Below are 25,342 nucleotides of genomic sequence, written 5' to 3'. Positions count from 1 at the left end.
GTTGGTGACTCCTGCTCTACATGTATTTCAAAATTGATGATAATCACACCTACCTTTATCAAAACCTTCATCATCAGCAAAATGGTTGAGAAAACAAGAGAAAAAAAAACCACTCGTCAACTCCGGTAAGAATTCATTTTGCGAGGACAAAAAGTGTTCATTTGCGTCTTATCTTTTGGCCACTCAAATAACAGTTGGCCTTATTGTGAACATTGCATTGGTACACACCACTGAGGCATTTTGTCGAAAAACGCGCTGATAATGACAAAGAGAGCAGTGAATGGGACAATCCACAGCACAATGGCTGACTGAACACACGGCGTACTTGAAATTGTCATCTCAGATTACTGTCGATTGCCAAACAAAAGCTTTTCATTGTTAAGAGTGTTGTTATGGGTCTAATTACGAATCTGGGTAGGTTACATCAAAAAACAAAAAAGGTATGCATGAAATAATTTTAGCCGTTAAACTAGTATAAAAAAGTTTACTTCACATTTGATCTTTAATGGGCAGATAGCCTTTTCACATTTTGTGGTCATAAAAGTCTCTTTTTTTTGTGTCTCTCAGCTTTACCAGCAGGGCAGGCTCTGCCAGCTAGGAGGGGAGTTTTGTGACCTGGAAGTGTTTGCTAAAGTTCTTCGAGCTTCAGACAAAAGGTAAGACTACCTATGTTTTGCGTAAGAGCAGCAGGAGCTGCTGCTAAAGACACCTCTTGCGTTTTGAGCTGCGACTGAGCGCCTGTGCACTGGGGCCCCACTGTCCTCCTGTCTGACAAACATACTGGCAGACTCATCACCTTTGACCTTTGTTTTTTGTCTTTTGAATTTGTTCTCTTATCTCCTCTGATATTCTTAGCCATACTTTAGCATATTGCAATTCTTTGTCTTTACTTTTTTTCTTTGATCCTTTTTCTTTCTATCCATACTGGCTTCCAAATTTTCAACCACTATTTTCATATGTCAACTTTTATTTTTCCTTCTACTCCATTCTTTTTCTTCCACTTTGGCATATACATTATACAATCAGAAAAATATACTTATCATGTAATTTTCCATCTTCTTCAAGAGTCCCTTTATTCAGGGATTTACTATTTTCATTTCCCATTTTTACTTAGTATTATATGTTTTTATGTGTTCATATTGTTGTAATATTGTTGTTACAACACAAAAACATAAAATACGAAGTAAAAATGGGAAATGAAAATAGTAAATCCCTGAATAAAGGGACTCTTGAAGATGGAAAATTACCGTAATCTTCGGACTATAAGTCGCGATTTTTGTCATAGTTTGGGTGGAGTGGGGGATTTATACTCAGGAACGATTTATATGTGATTTTTTTTCACAAAATTCCAAAATCCGCGATGTAGTGAAACCGCGATAAACGAACCGCGATGTAGCAAGAGATTACTGTCATTTGAACTGCAAGTGACGTCACCCGTGCCGCGCCTCGGTTGTTTACATAAAGGGCAAAGGATTCGATCACGGGATGACGAAGATGACCACGTACTACCGGCATCATTAGCGGCTTTGTTTATAAGTGACACGGAGGACGAAGAGTTTGAAGGATTTAATGATTTGGAGTGACACAGAAGGTTTGAAAAACTATTATGGCTTTTACGCACGCCCGGTTCTTCTCGACGGGAGCTCTCTTTCACCTCCGTGGATGGAAGTCGGGGGCCGGCGCTCGGCCGGGTGGCTGTCCGGGGACGGTGGATGGGGCTCGGACATGGCTTTTAAGCACGCCCGGTCCTATTTATGGAGCTCTCTTCCACCTCCGTGGCTGGAAATTCAGTAGTTGTTGGCTCGTTGAACTCTTGTTTTGTTAAATAAAGAGCCGTTTACCAAACCCACGTCATCCCTGGTACTTTGTTAACACTACAATATAGTTATATACTAGATCTGTGCCGTGCGCGCGCGGCGTTGTTGACATAAAGGAGAAGAATTTGATCGATGAATTTAATGATTTAGAGCAGGGGTGTCAAACTCATTTTGGTCTGGGGGCCGCATACAGCTTAATCTGATCTCAAGGGGGCCAGACCAGTAAACTCATTGCAAAATTACATAGAAGTAACAATAAGTCCACTTTTTTCTTTGTATTAGTGCAAAGGAGAAGAAGTAAATGATAAAATTGTTATATTAAATGAATTGTCCTTTTACTAAATATATTATGAACAACTTAAGAGTTTTTAAGAAAAGTATGTGCAATTTCAACAACACCTTTACTCAGTTTAACATTTATTTAAGTGCATTATGCATGAAAACTGATCACAGTGATTGTACAATGTTGCAAAACATTTAGTCACAGTTTTGTGGAACTTAAAATCACTGTCCTGCATGTTAAAATACATCAAACACATCAAAATTTAGAAATGATTTAAAACCCATTTTCCACATCTGGGAAGCAATTTTGAACACATGAATTGACTCCACACACTTGAAATTTTAAGTGGCAGCTGTTTTAAACAGACATTTGATTAAGTAAATTTGTCCCCTTCCTTGTTAATGCATAAAATGTATACATATAAAAAATAACTCACATACATAACATATGGCATGCATAAGAAATAATATTTTACTCAAAAAACTCTTCTGTTGTAAATCTGCTACTGACTAGCACTGACTTTCACAGCAATTACTACAGCAAACATCCACAGCTGTTTATTTTTATAGTGCAACGTTGAAAGCAGCATTCCATAGGATTTAGTCTTGCTTAGTATTTGCCCCTGAAACTTGGCATCTTTTAGCCTGCACAAGTGCATCAATATCAGGCATCATGTCCTGAGTAGCAGCCAATTTCAGAATCTCATTTAAGTGCTTATGTGTGAGCTTTGAGCGCAGCTTCGTTTTATTAATGTTCATTACTGAGAAAACTTGCTCACAAAGGTAGGTAGTCCCAAACATGGACAACACTTTTGCAGCCGGTGCTGTCAATTTAGGATAGCCTGGTAGGAGATACTTGTAAAATGTGTCCAAGCCCACAGAGGCAAATTTGTCCTTCAATTCTACATCACACTGCAAATCAATGATTTCAAGTTGCATGTCAACGGGGACATCTGAAGCTCTGACCGTGAATGGTGAGCGAAAAACTGCAAATTCTGTCTCGAGTTCGCTAAAGACCTGAAATCGTTTCTCAAACTCCCTCAGCAACCCTGAAATCTTGTCTTTGTACTGTTTCACGTCAGGATTAACGCTTGCTGCGCACACATCTCTTAGACAGGGGAAATGAGCAGGATCACCGCTTGCCATCTGCGTCTCCCATAACGTGAGCTTTAACTTGAATGCACGTATGCTGTCATAATACTGTGTTACAATTTTTTTGCGTCCTTGCAACATTTTGTTCAGATTATTCAAGTGCTCTGTAATATCAACCATAAATGCAAGGTCCATCAGCCATAGTGGGCACTGTAATTCCTTAACAGGTTTTCCTTTTTTCTCCATGAATTGTCCGATTTCCCCACGTAGATCAAAGAAGCGTTTCAGCACAACACCTCTGCTTAACCGTCTTACCTCAGTCTGGTATGGCAGACCATGGGTAATGTTACAGTCACTGAGAAGGCTGTCAAACTGACGATGATTGAGACCTCTGGCTCGGATGAAATTAACAGTTCGGACAACCACCTCCATGACGTGATCCATTTTTAACGACTTGCAGCATAATGCCTCCTGATGCAAAATGCAATGAAATGTCCAAAAATCACCCCCTCCATTTGCGGCTTGTACTTTCTCTCTGAGCTTTGTCACAACACCTGCCTTTTTCCCAATCATTGACGGCGCACCATCAGTAGCCAGGCTTACGGCACGGGACCAGTCCGCCCCGACTCTGTCCAGCGCTCCAACGACGGAGCGGAAAATCGTCCGTACACAAACTTTGTGTATCAGCTGTTGTGGTGTCGGTCATAGGCACCAACTCGAGAAACTCCTCTGTGACAGTCAAAGTCTCGTCAACTCCACGAATGAATATGGCCAGTTGAGCGACGTCTGTAATATCAGTACTCTCATCAATTGCAACAGAAAATGCCAGAAATGACTCCACTTTGCGTTTCAGTTGGCTGTCCAAATCTGTCGATAGTTCCGAAATTCTGTCTGCCACGGTATTTCTCGTCAAGCTAATATTGGCAAAAGCTTGTCTCTTCTCAGGACACACAATTTCGGCAGCCTTCAGCATGCAGTTTTTGACGAACTCCCCCTCACAGTACGGCTTTGATGCTAATGCTATTTGGCTAGCAATTAGATAGCTGGCTTTCACCGCAGCATCACTGGCCTCTCGGCTCCGGGTGAAAACAGATTGCTGTTTCTTCAGACTCACCAACATTTCATTTACCTTCTGTCTTCTCATTTCTCCGTGCAAGCGGTTGTATTTCTCACCATGCTGAGTTTCATAGTGGCGCCGAATATTGTATTCCTTAAGCACCGAAACTTGCTGCATGCACACCAGGCACACAGGTTTCCCATTCACCTCCGTGAACATATAGGAAGAGGTCCATTTTTCCTGAAAAATCCGACACTCTGTGTCCACTTTTCTCTTTTTTGACAGTGACATTTCGCTGATGAGGGTGCCAGCGTCAACAGAAAAAGCGGGTAAAGGGATAGAACCAATCGGTGCTTCACTCTGCTGTTAGTTCCGCCGCAGCGCCCTAGCGGACAATATAGGAACTGCAGATTTGAAAGAAAATGAAGTTCATTCTTTTTTTTTTAATAATGCAGAATTATCCCCCGGGCCAGACTGAACCCCTTGGCGGGCCGGTACCGGCCCGCGGGCCGTACGTTTGACACCCCTGATTTAGAGTGACACAGATGGTTTGATAATATTGTTGTTATATAAACCCACGTCTTTCCTGGTACTTTGTTAATGCTCCAATATAGTTATATACTAGATCTGTGCGGCGCGCGTGCGCGGCGTTGTTGACATGAAGGAGGACGAATTTGATCGATGGATTTAATGATTTGGAGTGACACAGATGGTTAAATAATATTGTTGTGATATAAACCCACGTCTTTCCTGGTACTTTGTTAACGCTACAATATAGTTTTATTCTAGATCTCTGCAGCGCATGCGCGACATTGTTGACATAAAGAACGAGCAATTTGATTGATGGATTTAATGATTTGGAGTGACACAGATGGTTTGATAATATTGTTGTAATATGATAGTTATTTGAAATATACTTTATATATCGTTATATGGGTCTGTGGAATAATTAGAAATGCAACTTACAATGGGTCCGACGTCAGCATATGCGGCACAAACGCGGCATTGTTTACATAAAGCACGATCAATGGATTTAATGAATTGGAGTGACACAGATGGTTTGATAAACATGTTATTTATGTAATACTTATTTGAATATCTCTGAATGTTAAGTCAGGCTCGTTCTCAGCTCCTCATTTGTGTATATGTCACGTTAGCATACCGTATCGTTTCGCATGTTGTTGCTGGTTCATGTCTGGTTTTAGTGTTGGATTTTGACAAATAAATTTGCCCCAAAAGTGCGACTTATACTCCGGTGCGACTTATATGTTCTTTTTCACTTTATTGTGCATTTTATGGCTGGTGCGACTTAAACTCCGGAGCGACTTATAGTCCGAAAATTACGGTATATTGTAGCGTTAACAAAGTACCAGGAAACACGTGGGTTTGGTAAACGGCTCTTTATTTAACAAAACAAGAGTTCAACGAGCCAACAACTACTGAACTGTAACGATAAAAACATATACAATTTGCTACACGAATATTATCAAACCATCTGTGTCACTCCAAATCATTAAATCCATCGATCAAATTCCTAGTCCTTTAAGTCAACAACGCTGCGCGCGCGCCGCACTGATCTAGTATATCACAATATTGTAGCGTTAACAAAGTACCAGGAAAGACGTGGGTTTGGTAAACGGCTCTTTATTTAACAAAACAAGAGTTCAACGAGCCAACAACTACTGAACTGTAACGATAAAAACGTGTACAAGTTGCTACACAAAATAAATTATATCAAATAACTACAACATAAATACGTTTTTCAAACTTTGTGTCACTCCAAATCATTCAATCCTTCAAACGTGGGGCCCTTCGTCATCTTCGTCATCCCGTGATCGAATCCTTTGTCCTTTATGTAAACAACGGCGGCGTGGCACCGGTGACGTCACTTGCAGTTCAAATGACAGTAATCCCTTGCTACATCGCGGTTCGTTTATCGCGGTTTCACATCGCGGATTTTTTAATTTTGAAAATTTTTGAAAAAAATCACATAAGAGTTGCTCCTGAGTATAAGTCGCCCCCCCACCCACCCAAACTATGAAAAAAAACCGCGACTTATAGTCTGAAAATTACGGTAATTCAGCGGGGTAGACAGTTAATTTATTACACGTGGCAATAGTATGATGCCATTTTAGGTGACGTCCCCATGAAATGTGATCAGAAACCCTCGCCTCATTCTTCCAAAATACTGTATTTCCACCTCTTCCCAAATTGCCCCTCTGTGGATATGAGATATTAAAAATTTAAGCCTGTGGCACCTGCTCGCTATTTCATATTTACTCAGATGTACTACGTTGTGAATGCCTTCCCTTTCCTCTGTGCATGCGGGTTACTTGGTGATGCCTATTTACACACACCAGACTGAGGTCACATTTAAAAATAGAATGTGAACCGTTATACGAAACAATCGGATGTCGCCAAAAAATCCAAATTGAGCATTAATACCTGCAGTGTGAACATAGCCATAGAATCTCTATATATACCCTCTGGTGGGAAAGTCACCTGCCCACATAGTCTAGTGAGGCTGCTCAAATCTACTGTATGTCAGTGACGGAAGTGAAGACGAGAATCAGTCTGTCTGTTCATTGTCCCATATCTCCGTTTAAATGTGCTGTGGCACAGTTGTAACCAATTGTGGAACTAACAGACTTTGACTGCTGAGGCGTTGGGTCCAGGATCAATTAATTGATATTACACTGTACATGTTTCTTTCGTCACTAGGGCATTTTAATATAAACATGATTTTTAACCTCTGTTGTTTTTCATCTATTTTAATGAAGGCTTAAAATGTGCTATTAAATGTCTGTTCCTATGGAAAATTATTTTTTCTCCTCCTACTGGCATCCCAGGCACCTTCTACACCACTGTGTCCAGGCTTTGATGGACCATGGGGTAAAAGTCACATTAGTGCTGGCCAACTCATTCAGCCGCCGCTGCTCCTGCATTGCAGATTCTCCTGCTCATGTGAAAGACAAGGCGATCCAATTTGGCTTTCTGCTGGGTAAGTGATGGAGGAGTTTGGTGTTTATTGTTGTACGTGGTTTACCGTATGGTCATAAAAATCAGAGTGACTTCAATGCTCGCGTGGGCAATGACAGTGAGACCTGGAAGGGCATGATTGGGAGGAACGGCCCCCTTGATCTGAACCCGAGCGGTGTTCTATTGTTGGACTTCTGTGCTTGACACGGACTTTCAATAATGAACACCATGTTCAAACATAAGGGTGTCCATGTGTGCACCTGGCACCAGGACACCCTAGGCCGCAGTTTAATGATCGAATTTGTAGTCGTGTCATCGGATTTACGGCCACATGTTTTGGACACTGGTGAAGAGAGGGGCGGAGCTGTCACCTGATCACCACCTGGTGGTGGGTTGGCTCCGATAGTGGGGGAAGATGCCGGTCCGACCTGGCAAACCCAAGCGCTCTGTTAGGGTCTGCTGGGAACGTCTGGCAGAATCCCCCATCAGGAAGAGCTTCAACTCCCACCTCCGGCAGAGCTTTTCCCACGTCCCGAGGAAGGCGGGGGACATTGAGTCCGAGTGGACCATGTTCCGTGCCTCCATTGTTGAGGCAGCCGACCGGAGCTGTGGCCGTAAGGTGCCTGTCGTGGTGACAATCCCCGAACCCGCTGGTGAACACCGGTGGTAAGGGATGCCGTCAAGCTGAAGGACTCCTATTGGGCCATCAGGCGACAGGTACCGGATGGTCAAGCGGAACGCGGCTTTGGTGGTTGCTGAAGCAAAAACCCGGGCGTGGGAGGAGTTCGGCGACGCCATGGAAAACGACTTTCGGATGGCTTCGAGGAAATTCTGGTCCGACATCCGGCGTCTCAGGAGAGGGAAGCAGTGCACCATAAACAATGTTTACAGTGGAGATGGCGTGCTGCTGACCTTGACTCGAGACATTGGGAGTTGGTGGGGAGAATACTTCGAAGACCTCCCTAATTCCACGGACACGCCTTCCATTGTGGAAGCAGGGGCTGGAGACTCTGAGGTGGACTCTCCAATCTCTGGTTTTCGAAGTCACTGAGGTAGTGAAAAAACTTCTCGGGGGAGAGGCCCCAGGGGTGGATGAGATCCGCCCGGCGTTCTTAAAGGCTTTGGATGTTGTGGGGCTGTCCTGGCTGACACACCTCTGCAACATTGCGTGGACATCAGGGACGGCACCTCTGGATTCACAGACTGGGGTGATGCTTCCCCTATTTAAGAAGGGGGACCGGAGCGTGTGGTCCAACTACAGAGGAATCACACTCCTCAGCCTCCCTGGTAAGGTCTATTCAGGGGTGCTGGAGAGGTTGGTTCGTCGGGAGGTCAAACCTCGGATTCAGGAGGAGCAGTGTGGCTGTCTTCCTGGCTGTGTAACAGTGGACCAGCTTTACACCCTCGGTAGGATCCTTGAGTGGTCATGCGAGTTCGCTCAACCAGTCCACGTGTTTTTTGGACTTGGAGGTTTTTGACTCTGTCCCTCGGGAAGTTCTGTGGAGGGTGCTTCGGGAGTATGGGGTGCCCGAGCCAACTGATCAAGTCAAGTCAAGTTTATTTGTATAGCCCTAAATCACAAGCAGTCTCAAAGGGCTTCACATAGACAATCAATTGACAATTATTCTCAAAGCATCCCCTGATCTTGGGCTCCCAAAAGGGCAAGGAAAAGCTCAAAAACCCCTACCAGGGGAAACATGAGAAACCTTGAGAAGGGACCACAGATGGAAGGATCCCCCTTTCAGGATCACCAGGCTGCAATGGATGCAAAGAGGGCACATAAAATACATAATATGGAAATCAATAAGTGGATGTCCAGGCTAAAGCGAAGAGCTGTCGGAGGTGCCTTTGATTGTCCTGGCAGTGTCCTCTAGGAGGGTAATCCGCTGCAGTTCCCTCATGCTGAATTGGTCCACGAGAATCTAGATAGCCGCCATCAGCTTGGGTGTCACCTAACCACCTCCCCAGCCGGGGAGTGTTTGGGGGAGTGGGGTCGGGGAGAGGGAGCAAAAACAAACTCCAGCCGAATCGGCTACTACAGGTTAATTAAAGGCCATATCATAGAAATATGTCTTTAAACGTGTCTTAAATGTTTCTACTTAGGTAGCAGTTCTAATATCCATTGGTAGGGCATTCTAGAGCTCTGGAGCCCAAATAGAAAATGCTCTAGCCCCTGCAGACATTTTCTTGGCCCTTGGTGTCCCTAAAAGACTAGCGTTTTGCGAATGAAGGTTACGAGACGGAACATAAGGAACAACTAAGTCGACGAGATATGAAGGCACTAAGCCATGCAATGATTTATAGGTTAATAGAAGAACCTTGAAGTCACATCTTAAATGAACCGGGAGCCAGTGTAAATTGGCTAATATTGGGGTAATGTGATCAAATTTTCTTGTCCGTGAGAGCAGCCTTGCAGCAGCGTTTTGTACTAACTGTAGACTTTTGATGCTGGACTTGGGAAGTAGTTCAGTAGTTCAGGCGCAACGTGATAAATGCAAGTATAATAATTTCCGCATCACCGGTCGAGAAGATTGGGCAAATCTTAGCAATATTACGAAGGTAAAAAAATGCTATACTGGTTATATTCTTAATGTGCTTTTGAAAGGAGAGCTTCACCTTCTTCACCTTCATCTTCTTCCGCTTATCCGGGGTCGGGTCGCGGGGGCAGCAGCTTTAGGAGGGACTCCCAGACCTCCCTCTCCCCAGCCACTTCCTCCAGCTCATCCCGGGGGATCCCAAGGCGTTCCCAGGCCAGCCGAGAGACGTAGTCTCTCCAGCGCGTCCTGGGTCGACCCCGGTGTCTCCTACCGGTGGGACATGCCCGGAACACCTCAGGGAGGCGTCCAGGAGGCATCCTGATGAGATGCCCGAGCCACCTCATCTGGCTCCTCTCAACGTGGAGGAGCAGCGGCTCTACTCCGAGTCTCTCCCGGATGAACGAGCTTCTCACCCTATTTCTAAGGGAGAGCCCAGACACCCTGCGGAGGAAACTCATTTCAGCCGCTTGTATCCTGGATCTCGTTCTTTCGGACACGACCCATAGCTCGTGACCATAGGTGAGGGTAGGAGCGTGGATCGACCGGTAAATCGAGAGCTTTGCCATTTGGCTCAGCTCTCTCTTCACCACGACGGACCGGTACAGAGTCCGCATTACTGCCGACGCTGCACCGATCCGCCTGTCGATCTCGCGCTCCATCCTGCCCTCACTCCTGAACAAGACCACAAGATACTTGAACTCCTCCACTTGGGGCAGTATCTCATCTCCGATCCGGAGAGGGCATTCCACCCTTTTTTGACCGAGGACCACGGACTCGGATTTGGAGGTACTGACCCTCATCCCGACCGCTTCACACTCGGCTGCGAACCGCTCCAGTGAGAGCTGGAGATCACGGACTGAAGAAGCCAACAGTGCCACGTCATCTGCAAAAAGCAGTGACGCGATGCTGAGGTCCCCAAACCGGACCCCCTCAACGCCTCGGCTGCGCCTAGAAATTCTGTCCATAAAAATTATGAACAGAATCGGTGACAAAGGGCAGCCTTGGCGGAGTCCAACCCTCACTGGGAACCAATCCGACTTACTGCCGGAAATGCGGACCAAACTCTGGCATCGGTGATACAGGGACCGAACCGCCCTTATCAGTTGGTTCGGCACCCCGTACTCCCGAAGCACCCTCCAGAGAACCTCCCGAGGGACACGGTCGAACGCCTTCTCCAAGTCCACAAAACACATGTGGACTGGTTGGGCGAACTCCCATGCACCCTCGAGGATCCTGCCGAGGGTGTAGAGCTGGTCCACTGTTCCACGGCCAGGACGAAAGCCACACTGCTCCTCCTGAATCCGAGGTTCGACCTCCCGACGGATCCTCCTCTCCAGCACCCCTGAATAGACCTTACCAGGGAGGCTGAGGAGTGTGATTCCCCTGTAATTGGAACACACCCTCCGGTCCCCCTTCTTAAAGAGGGGAACCACCACCCCAGTCTGTCAATCCAGAGGCACCGTCCCCGATGTCCACGCAATGCTGTAGAGGCGTGTCAGCCATGACAGCCCCACAACATCCAGAGCCTTTAAGAACTCCGGGCGGGGGCCTTGCCACCGAGGAGTTTTTTAACTACCTCAGTGACTTCGACCTCCGAGATTGGAGAGTCCGCCTCAGAGTCCTCAGGCCCTGCTTCCATGATGGAAGGCGTGTCGGTGGAATTGAGGAGGTCTTCGAAGTATTCCCCCCACCGACTCACGACATCCCGAGTCGAGGTCAGCAGCACACCATCTCCACTGTAAACAGTGTTGACCGTGCACTGCTTCCCCTTCCTGAGACGCCGGATGGTGGACCAGAATTTCCTCGAAGCCGTCCGGAAGTCATTCTCCATGGCCTCGCCAAACTCCTCCCACGCCCGAGTTTTTGCCTCTGCAACCGCCGAAGCCGCGTTCCGCTTGGCTATCCGGTACCTGTCAGCTGCGTCCGGAGTCCCGCAGGCCAAAACGGCCCTATAGGACTCTTCTTCAGCTTGACGGCATCCCTTACCGCCGGTGTCCACCAGCGAGTTCGGGTATTGCCGCCACGAAAGGCACCAAACACCTTACGGCCACAGCTACGGTTGGCTGCCTCAACAATGGAGGCGCGGAACAAGGTCTACTCTGACTCAATGTCCCCCGCCTCCCCCAGGACGTGGTAAAAGCTCTGCCGGAGGTGGGAGTTGAAGCTCTTCCTGACAGGGGTTTCTGCCAGACGTTCCCAGCAGACCCTCACAGAGCGTTTGGGTCTGCCAGGTCGGACCGGCATCTTCCCCCACCATCGGAGCCAACCCACCACCTTGTGATCAGTTGACAGCTCCGCCCCTCTCTTCACCCGAGTGTCTAAAACATGCGGCCGCAAATCCGATGACACGACTACAAGGTCGATCAACGAACTGCGGCCTAGGGTGTCCTGGTGCCAAGTGCACACATGGACATCCTTATGCTTGAACATGGTGTTCATTATAGAAAATCCGTGTCGAGCACAGAAGTCCAATAACAGAACACCGCTCGGGTTCAGATCGGGGGGGCCGTTCCTCCCAATCACGCCCTTCCAGGTCTCACTGTCATTGCCCACGTGAGCATTGAAGTCACCCAGTAGAACGATGGAGTCCCCAGAAGGAGTGCTCTCCAGCACTTCCTCCAGGGACTCTAAGAAGGGTGGGTACTCTGAGTTGCCGTTCGGCGCATAGACACAAACAACAGTCAAGACCCGTCCCCCCACCCGAAGGCGGAGGGAGGCTACCCTCTCGCTCACCGGGGTGAACCCCAATGTGCAGGCACCCAGCCGGGGGGCAATAAGTGTGCCAACACCTGCTCGACGCCTCTCACCGTGGGCAACTCCAGAGTGGTAGAGAGTCCAGCTCCTCTCGAGAGGGCTTGTACCAGAGCCCAAACTATGTCTGGAGGCAAGTCCGACTATGTCTAGTCGGAACCTTTCTGCCTCACACACCAGCTCGGGCTCCTTTCCAACCAGAGAGGTGACATTCCATGTCCCTAGAGCCAGTCTCCTCAGCCGGGGATCGGACCGCCAAGGTCCCCGCCTTTGGCCGCCGCCCAGCTCACTATGCACCCGACCCCTTTGGCCCCTCCTATAGGTGGTAGCCCATTGGAAGGGGGACCCACGTTTTCTTTTCGGGCTATGCCCGACCGGACCCCATGAGCGAAGGCCCGGCCACCAGGCGCTCGCCTTCGAGCCTCACCTCCAGGCCTGGCTCCAGAGAGGGGCCCCGGTGACCTGCGTCCGGGCGAGGGAAAACGACATCCATATATTTTATTCCTCATAAGGGGTCTTCTGAGCCGTGCTTTGTCTGGCCCCTCACCTAGGACCCTTCTGCCATGGGTGACCCTACCAGGGGCATGAAGCTCCAGACAACATGGCTCCTAGGATCAAAGGGGCATGCAAACCCCTCCACCACGATAAGGTGACGACTCACGGAGGGGTGAAAGGAGAGCGTCTGGTCAAATATTACCCCGAGATTAGTTACAGTATCACTCTGAGTGATAGTACAGTTATCTAAAGATATAGTGGTTTCCTTAAATAAATGTTGATAACGAGCTGGACCAATTATCAACATCTCAGTTTTATCTGGGTTCAGACGAAGGAAGTTGAGAGACATCCATTGCTTGATCTCCGCAAGGCATGCCTCAAGATTACAACAGTCCCGCGGATCTGTCATTGATAACGGCATATATAATTGGGTGTCATCCGCGTAACATTGAAAACTAATATTATGTTTACGTATTATGTCCCCAAGCGGAGTCATACAAATATTAAATAGAATTGGTCCTAGTACCGATCCCTGTGGGACACCACACGTAACTTTATAGAGCTCAGAGGACGCATTGCCATGGACCACTCGGTGCGTCCTGTCTGATAGATATGAATGAACCCAGCCTAGTGCTGACCCCGAAATACCAACACAACCTTTAAGACGCTCTAATAAAATATCTCTTTTTATATCTATTTATCTGATAAGGGCGGCTCGGTCCCTGTATCAGCGATGTCAGTTTGGTCCGCATTTCTGGCAGTAAGTCGGATTCATTCCCAGTGAGGGTTGGACTCCGCCAACGCTGCCCTTTGTCACCGGTTCTGTTCATAACTTTTATGGACAGAATTTCTAGGTGCAGCTGAGGCGTTGAGGGTGTCCGGTTTGGGGACCTCAGCATCGCGTCTCTGCTTTTTGCAGACAACTTGTTGCTGTTGGCTTCTTCAAGCCGTGATCTCCAGCTCTCACTGGGGAGGTTCGCAGCCAAGTGTGAAGTGGTCAAGATGATGGTCAGCACCTCCAAGTGCGAGTCCATGGTCCTCGGTCGGAAAAGGGTGGAATGCCCTTTCCGGATCGGCGATGAGATCCTGCCTGAAGTGGAGGAGTTCAAGTATCTTGGGGTCTCATTTACAAGTGAGGGCAGGATAATCGACAGCGTCCGCATTACTGCAGACGCTGCACCGGTCCGTCATGGTGAAGACAGAGTTCAGCCAAAAGGCAAACCTCTCAATTTACCGGTCGTTCCATGCTCCTACCCTCAGCTATGGTCACAAGCTTTGCGTCGTGACCGAAAGAACGAGATCCTGGATACAAGCGGCCGAAATGAGTTTCCTCGGCAGGGTGTCCGGGCTCTCCCTTAGAGATAGGGTGAGAAGCTCAGTCATCCGGGAGGGACTCGGAGTAGAGCCGCTGCTTCTCCATGTTGAGAGAAGCCAGATGAGGTGGCTCGGGCATCTCATCAGGAAGCCCCCTGGACCCCTCCCTGGGGAGGTGTTCCGGGCATGTCCCACCGGTAGGAAACCTCGTGGACGACCCAGGACGCTCTGGAGAGTCTATGTCTCTCGGCTGGCCTGGTAACGCCTTTGGATCCTCCGGGATGAGCTGGATGAAGTGGCTGGGAAGAGGGAAGTCTGGGAGTCCCTCCTAAAGCTGCTGCCCCCACGACCCAACTCCGGATAAGTGGAAGAGGATGGATGGATGTGGTTTTTTTTTCATGAGACAAAATGATGAAAACTATTTTTAGCTCATTCAATAAATAAGCTATTTCCTGAAAAGACAACTAGAGTGCCTTCCATTTTAGAGCATTTTGACAGATTTTTCAAGACCCACAAAATATTAAGTTGTCCTAAGATTTTATACACATGGAATCTACCAAATGAAAGAATTCACGTTCTTCTTTCAACAGGAAAAATGGTTTTTAGTAAAACGTTTTTCTGTTCTTGAGTAATCAGTTGTAGACCATAGCTAAGTTGGACAAGGTCATGCTCACTAAGCAGTGAATGCTTGCAAAGGTAGCAAATGCTAGATTCATCAACTTTTCTGACGAATCGTGGTAAAAATCAAGGGGTTGCCTCTAGTTTGGCTACGGGTACTGTACCTCCATATTTCAATGTCAAAAACTGCTCGTTACACTTTATTTTTAGCACTAGTTAAAAAAAAAAAGTTAGCTCACCAACTGTATTTTATGAATAAGTACCGTAATTTCAGGACTAAAAGTCGCTCCGGAGTATAAGTCGCACCAGCTATAAAATGCACAATAAAGTGAAAAAAAACACATACAACTCGCACCGGAGTATAAGTCCCACTTTTGGGGCAATTTTGTCAAAATCCAACACCAAGAACAGACATGAACCAGCAACACCAGGCTTAACGATATGCTATGCTAACGTGACATATACACAAACGAAGAGCTGAGAACATGCCTGACGTAACATTCAGAGTTATTCAAATAACTATTACATAAATAACACGTTTACCAAACCATCTGTGTTACTCCAATTCATTAAAATATATCGATCGTCCTTTATGAAAACAATGCCGCGTATGCGCCGCGCTGCTGACGTCGGACTCGTAAGTTGAATTTCTAATTATTCCACAGACCCATATAACGATATATAAAGTATATTTCAAATAAATATCATATAACAATAATATTATCAAACCATCTGTGTCACTCCAAATCATTAAATCCATCGATCAAATTCCTAATCCTTTAAGTCAACAACGCTGCGCGCGCGCCGCACTGATCTAGTATATCACAATATTGTAGCGTTAACAAAGTACCAGGAAAGACGTGGGTTTGGTAAACGGTTCTTTATTTAACAAAACAAGAGTTCAACGAGCCAACAACTACTGAACTGTAACGATAAAAACATGTACAAGTTGCTACACGAAATAAATTATATCAAATAACTACAACATAAATACGTTTTTCAAACTTTGTGTCACTCCAAATCATTCAATCCTTCAAACGTGGGGCCCTTCGTCATCTTCGTCATCCCGTGATTGAATCCTTTGTCCTTTATGTAAACAACCGCTGCGCCGCGGCTGACGTCACTTGCAGTTCAAATGACAGTAATCCCTTGCTATGTCGCGGTTCGTTTATCGCGGTTTCATTACATCGTGGATTTTTTAATTTGGAAAATTTGTGAAAAAAATCACATGTAAGTCGCTCCTGAGTATAAGTTGCCCCCCCCACCCAAACTATGAAAAAACCCACGACTTATAGTTCGAAAATTACGGTATACAATGGACGAAATAAGTATTTGATATTTCAACGATAGGTGGGGGTTGGCACCAGGCGCTTCTTTACTCGAGCCACCTTTCTCCTTTGTACACATGGAGAAGGTACTTTCGCTTCACTCACAATGAGTGTGGAACGCTTGTGGCGCAGTCATCAGCCAACGCCGCAAGAAATAAAAGCATTGGTTGACACTGGCTACGGTGCGCCGCCATTCACTTGCCTTTCGCAGGCTTTCTATGTTTTCAGGAAGCGGCAAGCATATTTCCATGATGTTGAAGAAATTACACGACTCAGACAGGAAATCCGGTGCCGGCATACGAGGTGGATCTAGTATATTTCAAAATAAAACCATTCTGGGACCTCACTCTGTCTTTTAATTCTCAAAAACATCACATATCTACAACCTACAGACCTTACATTTCAGCTAACTACATAGCTTGGCATGAGTCAAAAAACGAGCTTGAAATAAATTAAAGATGACAAAATAAAAGTTTATAAACACAAAACGTGCTTAACCATGGTCGAAGAGCCAAAGTCCCGGAAATACAGTGGGGCAAAAAAGTATTTAGTCAGTTACCAATTGTGCAAATCCTCCCACTTACAAGATGAGATGCCTTTAATTTTCATCATAGGTACACTTCAACTAAGAGAGACGCAATGAAAAAAGAAATCCGGAAAATCACATTGTCTGATTTTTCAGGAATTTATTTGCCAATTATGGTGTAAAATAAGTATTTGGTCAATAAAAAAAGTTCATATTAATACTTTGTTATACACCCTTTGTTGACAATGACAGAAGTCAAACGTTTTCGGTAAGTCTTCACAAGGTTTTCACACACTGTTGCTGGTATTTTGGCCCATTCCTCCATACAGATCTCTTCTCCCCACACCATCAGCGACTCCCTGATGGTCGCGGGATTTTTGCGGCGTCACTTGTAGCGCAGGGCTTTGTCTGCCCATATGACACTTATGGCCAATGTGAACATGTTGATCTGTGTCTTTGCAGTGGATTGGCTTAGCAGTTCTAACAACATTTTATCTCAACCTCCCGCACTTCATTCACTCCGTCTGCGTCAACATATTAGCAGCACCGCAGACTTGCACTTCATTACACACATACTATCACTTCTCCGCTCCTTGATTGCCAAGCGGAGTAGAACTGCTCCCGATGGGGTCGTCCTGGGTGCCTGTCATAAAATTCTAAAAAGTCTTGTGCAGATTCCCTCGCGCTGAGCAGCGGGGGCGCGACAGCTGGTCAGTACAGCAAGAGCAGAGCGAAGCCGTTGCATGTTTACATTTTAAAATGACGAGCCGGTCAGCCAGCTTGCATCGTGCAGGCATCTCGTGACACGGCGGGTCAGGCAAACAAGAATCAGGTGCCTGGCATGCGTGTCAAAACAGACAAAACTGTGAGGACTGACAATATTGGTGACGTGCGCCTCAGAGGTCTAGCGCGGGGGGGCACATGATGCCATAAGTCAGCAAGGTGAGAGCGGAGACGTGACATAGCCGCGCACTAAGGAAAATGCACCGCCATGCAGAAACAGTCGGGACAACGGCAGTGAGCCTAACCGCGCACATAGAAAAAAAGCACTGTCGTCCAGGATTTGGGACAGTGGCTGGCAATGAGCAGCAGGGCGTGCCTCTGAGCAATCTCTGGATGCCCTCGCGCTGGACTGCCAGGGTGCGTCAGCTGGTCAGCACCGCCAGAGCAAAGCGGAGCCGTGACACATTTACACTTTAAAATGTTTACCGTATTTTCCGGACTAAAGGTCGCTCCGGAATATAGGTCGCATTAGCCATAAAATGCACAATAACGTGAAAAACAACATATAAGTCGCTCTGGAGTATAGGTCGCATTTTGGGGGAAATTTATTCGACAAAATCCAACACCAAGAACAGACATGAACGAGCAACAACAGGCTAAACGATAGGTATGCTAACGTGACATAAACACAAACGAAGAGCTGAGAACGGGCCTGACGTAACATTCAGAGTTATTCAAATAACTATTACATAAATAACACGTTTATAAACCATCTGTGTCACTCCAATTCATTAAATCCATAGATCGTTCTTTATGTAAACAATGCATATGTGCCGAGCCGCTGATGTCGGACTCGTGAGTTGCATTTCTAATTATTCCACAGACTCATATAACAATGTATAAAGTATATTTCAAATAGCTATCATATTACAACAATATTATCAAACCATCTGTGTCACTCCAAATCATTAAATCCATCAATCAAATTCCTTGTCCTTTGTCAACTACGCCGCAGGTGCGCCCTGACGTCAGCCTCGTCGTTATTCCACAGATGTAGTATGTAACTATATTGTAGCGTTAACAAAGTCGACTTCCAGGCGTGCGGCGGCGTGGACTTCCATCCCCAGAGGTGGCATTTCCAGCCACGGAGGGGAAAGAGAGCTCCATAGAATAGGACCGGGCGTGCGTAAAAGCCATGTCCGAGCCCCATCCACCGTCCCCGGACAGCCACCCGGCCGAGCGCGGCCCCCGACTTCCATCCACGGTGAAAGAGAGCTCCGTTGAGTCGGACCGGGCGTGCGTAAAAGCCATAATAGTTTTTAAACCTTCTGTGTCACTCCAAATCATCAAATCCTTCAAACTCTTCGTCCTCTGTGTCACTTACAAACAAAGCCGCTAATGATGCCGGTAGTAAGTGGGGCCCTTCGTCATCCTGTGATTGAATGTTTGTCCTTTATGTAAACAACCGCCGCGCTATTGACGTCACTTGAAATTCAAATTACAGCAATCCTTTGCTACATTGCGGTTCATTTATCGCGGTTTCCTTTTTTTTTTTTTTTTTTTTAATTTTGAAAATTTTTGAAAAAAGTCACATAAAAAACTGCGACTTATAGTCCAAAAATTCCGGTAAATGTTTGAAAATACAATACAGTTTTTAAAAATGAAATTTGGAAAAAAGTCTTGTGCAGGTGCGCTCGCGCTGGGCCGCGGGGGCGCGTCACTCCGGCGAAATGATCTGACACATTTTTAGGTTTAACAAAATGCAAATAAATTAAAGAAACAGAAACATTTATTTTTGATTTTTGAAAAGCTTTTGAAAAACAATGCCGTTTTGTTTGGCTTCATTTTCGTTTCGTTTTCGAATAATGTTACTTTGGTCTTACCGCTGCCACATTTTCTGGAGTTCTGGTGGTGCGAGGTCGGCCGGTTGATTTTCGTTTCAATGCTGATCCACTGGCTCTGAAGTTAGTAACTCATAACAAAATCGTGTTTCGAGCAAGTAGCTACGGGATCATGTCGACCAAGTCTGAAGCGCAAACGGAACACTCGTGTTGCAGTTGCAGATTCGTTCTTGATAAATGTTTCCACAATGAAAGCGCAATGCTCACCGGTCCAATTCATGGTAGCAACTGAAACGAAACAAAATATCATCATCGATCATCATCATCATCGATCATTTCTTCTTGCGGCCCATTAGAGTTCACGTACCTGAAGAGCTACTTGAGAAAGCTTTTTCAAAGCTGAATTGATCTCCTTGATTTACTGATTGGTGATAATGTTTGCCATTTTAATTAATTTCTTTCACTGTTTTGGCAGAGAGGCACGTCTTTAATTTTCTTAATGATTTCGGTTTTGTTTTTGAAGTCCGAAGATAGGCACTGACATTTTAATGAATGAATCCTTCTTGTATTCGCCATCGGTGAATGGTTTTCCGCGCTTTATTATCTCCCGGGCTGCAACAAAACTTGCAGCAGTAGTAGAGTTTGGAGATGCAATCCACTTCTTGAAACAGTTTTTCAGGTTCTCAAATTTCTCCACCAGCACTGCAATTGCACCTCTCCTCTCAGTTCCAACTGGGTCATTGGCAGCAAATTTAGCATGCTTTATCTGAAAATGTCATTCAAAATTGCTCTTGTTATTTGACAACTTCTCATTGCAAATCAAACATGCAGGCAATCCTTCAGCATTGCAATTTCTGGACTATAAGCCTCACCTGATTATAAGCCTCATGAGGAAAAATTAGGGTGCTTTTTTTTTTTCCCCATAAATCAGCCCCACCGTACGAAAAGCTGCACGTGCACGCGAGTTATTTACTAAGAAAGACGGTACACAGAAAGCCTTTTTAAAGTTTAAATAACATACTAAAACATTTCTTTCCAAACGCTGCCTGTGACGCGGCAGCAAGACCACAGCAACACGGAAGTAACACACCACTAATAAGCTGGATAAAAAAACATACCGGTAAAAGCCACTGATACGCGGTGGTAACAACACGGTAGCACAGCTCTAACAAGGCTGGTTAAACAAACATACCAGTAAAAGTCACTGAGAGCTGTCGTCTTCATCTTCCTCCTGTGCACTGAAACCATCTAAGTCTTCCTCCTCGGTGCCCAATTGGAATAGGATCAGATATACTTCGCCACACACTTTCTCAGTCTCTCTTTCGTTGTTGCTTTTATGCATTTCTTCCAGCATTTTCCATGATGAGGGTCTGTTCATGCTGACGTTATTCATACACAAAGCGCTACGTTACCTGCTGTATGAACTGTCGCTGGGGCCCTGCCCGTCATAACTGGTGACCAGACGGTGTCACTTCATACCAGCAGCTCAGGCATGTTGATGTGGCTTGGTGGCTGTGGCTCAGCTGGTAGTATAGGGTGCCCAGTGACTGAAGGTTAGGGATGTTTGAATCATGGCTGTTTTTCGATTTGGTATTGCTGCTGGTCCAAGACCAGCATGAAAACAGAACAAAACCATGCTGGTCAATGCAAATTTTGTTTTGTTTAGCTAAATCTACACCTCTAATGTGTTTATTTTAGGGGGATTCTTGTCTGACGCTGGCTGGTATGGAGATGCTGAGAAAGTGTTTCTTTCCTGCTTGCAGCTCTGTGCGCCCTACAGTGATGTGCCACACTGTTACAGAGCAATCGAATGTTGTGTCAGGTCAGTGTCACTTTTAACTGTATAACATGTTTTACTTAAGAAATATTTCCATGACTGAAGATTTGCTCGCCCATATTGATCAAGGAATTCAGTTTTTCTCACAATTGAATCCTTAATAAGATAGTATTGGTACTGTGGAAGTAAACACATTATAGATGGTTGATTGGTTGCCAGTAGGCATTAGCCAATAGATTCTGACAGCTTGATATCTGTGGGCAAAAATATTGTGGTATCACAATATTAATGTTATAACTCAAATTTATCTTAATTTTAAATATTTGGGTAAAAACATTGTCTTCCCCTCCCAGTGATTCTAAGGCCTAAAATAGACATGGGCACACTCCACACTCTTATATCTATCAGTGCCGAATTTTGAGTGTGGGCTGTGACGTCAGCATTCCCGTAATTCCCGCACTGAGCTTTCAGATAAAGTTTTACGCTAAAGTGTAAACCTTCACCTGTAATCATGCTCAAGGACATTGATGCCCTGTTTGCGACTAATCTTAACTTTTAAAGTTCTTAAGGCTGACTTTAAAGAAGTGCTTCCCGTTTTCTCTCCTCTGTCACCAGGTGTTTGTGAGTTAAAGCTCTGCTCTGATTTTCAGATATCTGTCGCCGTGTTGCCGTTGTGATTTCTTTATTACTTTATTAAGATGTAGTCTTTCACTGATTCTTCAAGATGATTGTATTTGGTTAAAATGTTTGCTGTTTATGTGATTTCGCCTCATTAGCTAGACATCTTTCATAAATCTGACCTGCAGGCACTGAAGTGATGGAAACTGTTATTCATAATAACAGTGTCTTATTTAATGAGAATCACCGATAGTAGTTTTTGGGTGAAATGTGTTTTTAATGCTGTTAATAAATGCATTTGTTTTCAAAAAGCTTTTTTTTTTTTAATATCCATGCTTTACGACCTACTAAACCTTTTATGAAATGACATTTACATGTCATTTACCGTAATTTTCGGACTATAAGTCGCACCAGCCATAAAATGCACAATAAAGTGAAAAAAAAAACATATCTAAGTTGCACCAAAGTATAAATTGCACTTTTGGGGCAAATTTATTTGTCAAAATCCAACACCAAGAACAGACATGAACGAGCAACAACAGGCTAAACGATAGGTATGCTAACGTGACATAAACACAAACGAAGAGCTGAGAACGGGCCTGACGTAAAATTCAGAGTTATTCAATTAAGTATTACATAAATAACATGTTTATCAAACCATCTGTGTCACTCCAATTCCTTAAATCCATCGGTCATCCTTTATGTAAACATTGCCGCGCATGCGGCCGTGTAGGCGCTGCTGACGTTGGACCCGTTGTAAGTTGCATTTCTAATTATTCCACAGACCCATCCATCCATCTTCTGAACCGCTTAGTCCCCACGGGGGTCGCGGGCGTGCTGGAGCCTATCCCAGCCGTCATCGGGCAGCAGGCGGGGGATCACCCTGAACCGGTTGCCAGCCAATCGCAGGGCACACAGAGACGATCCGCACTCGCACTCACACCTAGGGGCAATTTAGAGTGCTCAATCGGCCTACCAAGCATGTTTCTGGGATGTGGGAGGAAACCGGAGTGCCCAGAGAAAACCCATGCGGGCTCGGGGAGAACCTGCAAACTCCACACAGGGAGGGTCGAAGGTGGAATCGAACCCACACCCTCCTAACTGTGAGCCGGACGTGCTACCCAGTGTACCACCAAGCCGCCCTATTCCACAGACCCATATAACGATATATAAAGTATATATCAAAGAACTATCATATAACAACAATATTATCAAACCATGTGTGTCACTCATAATCATTAAATCCATCAATCAAATTCCTCGTCCTTTATGTCAACAACGCCGCGCGCGCGCGCCGCACAGATCTAGTATATAACTATATTGTAGCGTTAACAAAGTACCAGGAAAGACGTGGATTTGGTAAACGGCTCTTTATTTAACAAAACAAGAGTTCAACGAGCCAACAACTACTGAACTGTAACGATAAAAAAATTTTCAAGTTGCTACACGAAATAAAATATATCAAATAACTATAACATAAATACGTTTTTCAAACCTTGTCACTCCAAATCATTAAATCCTTCAAACGTGGGGCCCTTTATCATCTTCGTCATCCCGTGATCGAATCCTTTATCCTTATGTAAACAACTGCCGCGCTGCTGACGTCACTTGCAGTTCGAATGACAGTAATCCCTTGCTACATCGCGGTTCGTTTATCGCGGTTTCACTACATCGCAGATTTTTTAATTTGTGAAAAAATTCACATATAAGTCGCTCCTGAGTATAAGTCGCCCCCCCACCCAAACTATGAAAAAAAAAACGTGACTTATAGTCCGAAAATTACGGTACGGTCAAACGTTTTCTGTAAGTCTTCACAAGGTTTTCCACACACTGTTGCTGGTATTTTGGCCCATTCCTCCATGCAGATCTCATCTAGAGCAGTGATGTTTTGGGGCTGTCGCTGGGCCACAATGGCCAAGATTAAAGAGCTGTCAAAGTACACCAGAAAAAGAATTGTAGACCTGCACCAGCCAGGGAAGACTATATCTCCAATAGGCAAGCAGGTTGGTCTGAATAAATCAATTGTGGGGCTCCACGGAATATCTCACCCTGTCGGGTCAAAATTAAAACTAGAACGTTGAACAAAAATCCTCAAAACACACTCGTAAATAACCTGCAGAGAGCTGGGACCAAAGTAACAAAGACTACCATCAGTAACAGACTACGTCGCCAGGGACTCAAATCCTGCAGTGCCAGATGTGTCCCCCTGCTTAAGCCAGTACATGTCCAGGCCTGCCTGAAGTTTGCTGGACAGCTTTTGGATGATCCAAAAGAGGATTGGGAGAATGTCATCTGGTCTGATGAAACCAATATAGAACTTTTTGGTAACAACTCAACTCGTCGTGTTTGGAGGAGAAAGAATGCATAGTTGCATCCAAAGAACACCATACCTACTGTGAAACATGGGGGTGAAAACAACATGCTTTGGGGCTGTTTTTCTGCAATGGGACCAAGACGACTGATTCGTGGAAAGTAAAGAATTAATGGGGCCATGTGTCATGGGATTTTGAGTGAAAACCTCCTTCCATCAGCAAGGGCATTGAAGATGAAACGTGGCTGGGTCTTTCAGCATGACAATGATCCCAAACACACCGCCCGGGCAACAAAGGAGTGGCTTCGTAAGAAGCATTTCAAGGACTTAAAGTGGCCTAGCAAGTCTCCATATCTCAACCCCATAGAAAATCTTTGGAGGGAGTTGAGAATCCATGTTGCCCAACGACGGCCCCAAAATATCACTGCTCTCGAGGAAATCTGCACGGCGGAATACCAGCAACAGTGTGAGAAAACCTTGTGAAGACTTGCCAATAAGACTTGCCTCATTGCCAATAAAGGGTATATAACAAAGTATTGGTAATAACTTTTGTTATTGACCAAATACTTATTTTCCACCATAATTTGCAAATAAAATCTTTAAAAATCTGACAATGTGATTTTCTGGATTTTTTAAATTTATTTTGTTTCCCATAGTTGAAGTGTACCGATGATGAAAATTATAGACATCTTTCATCTTGTAAGTGGGAGAACTTGCACATTTGTTGGCTGACAAAATACTTTTTTGCCCCATTGTATATATCAGGCATGTCCAAAGTCCAGCCCGCGGGCCAAATACGGCCCCCGGTCAGATTTCATACAGCCCGCAGCTTCGGTCTTATAATGTATTATTTATGGCCCGCCTACACTTTCAAACTGAAAAAAAAAAAAAAATCATAAAACTTGAAACTGTAATTCCTCCTATTACCTAGCACCATGCCTCTCTGCTCATTTCTGCTATGGCGACTGCAAAAAAAACAAAACAAGTTGACATTAAGGGCCGTCGCTTTCAAGAGAAATGGGTTTTACGTTACTTCTTCACTGAAAATTAAGACAATTGTGTTTGTCTAATTTCTAAAGAGATGGTTGCCTTGTTTAAGGATTTCAACCTAAAGAGACACCATCAGACTAAACATGCTAATACATACGACAAGCTAACAGGGAGTGACCGCGCTGAGAAAATGAAGCAGCTCCAAGCTGAACTGGCATCACAACAGCCATTCTTCACGCACGGCTGGCTGTGAGTCAAAAGTAAATCAAATGTAAATATTACTTAA

At 45.2% G+C, this 25,342-nt stretch overlaps 2 protein-coding genes across 2 annotated transcripts in view; one reads left to right on the top strand and one right to left on the bottom strand.

Annotated features, from left to right (window-relative positions):
* Positions 1-25,342, top strand: part of appbp2 (amyloid beta precursor protein (cytoplasmic tail) binding protein 2) — a 134,090-nt gene that overhangs the window by 12,607 nt on the left and 96,141 nt on the right. Inside the window, 3 exon segments of the mRNA XM_085916750.1 lie at positions 568-656; positions 7,098-7,249; positions 21,059-21,182. Coding sequence (XP_085772876.1) covers positions 568-656; positions 7,098-7,249; positions 21,059-21,182 — 365 coding nt within the window.
* On the bottom strand, positions 2,700-4,539 carry LOC147054813 (general transcription factor II-I repeat domain-containing protein 2-like). The gene is made up of 2 exons (XM_085916367.1): positions 3,867-4,539; positions 2,700-3,829 (listed from the first exon to the last, which is right to left on the bottom strand). Exons 1-2 carry the CDS (start codon positions 4,537-4,539, stop codon positions 2,700-2,702), a joined length of 1,803 nt encoding a protein of 600 aa, XP_085772493.1.

This window comes from Syngnathus leptorhynchus, chromosome 7, assembly GCF_054491065.1.
Source record: "Syngnathus leptorhynchus isolate UIUO chromosome 7, UIUO_Slep, whole genome shotgun sequence".
NCBI lineage: Eukaryota > Metazoa > Chordata > Actinopteri > Syngnathiformes > Syngnathidae > Syngnathus > Syngnathus leptorhynchus.
Note: the sequence above shows the minus strand (reverse complement) of the source record. Positions and strands in the feature narration are given on the sequence as shown.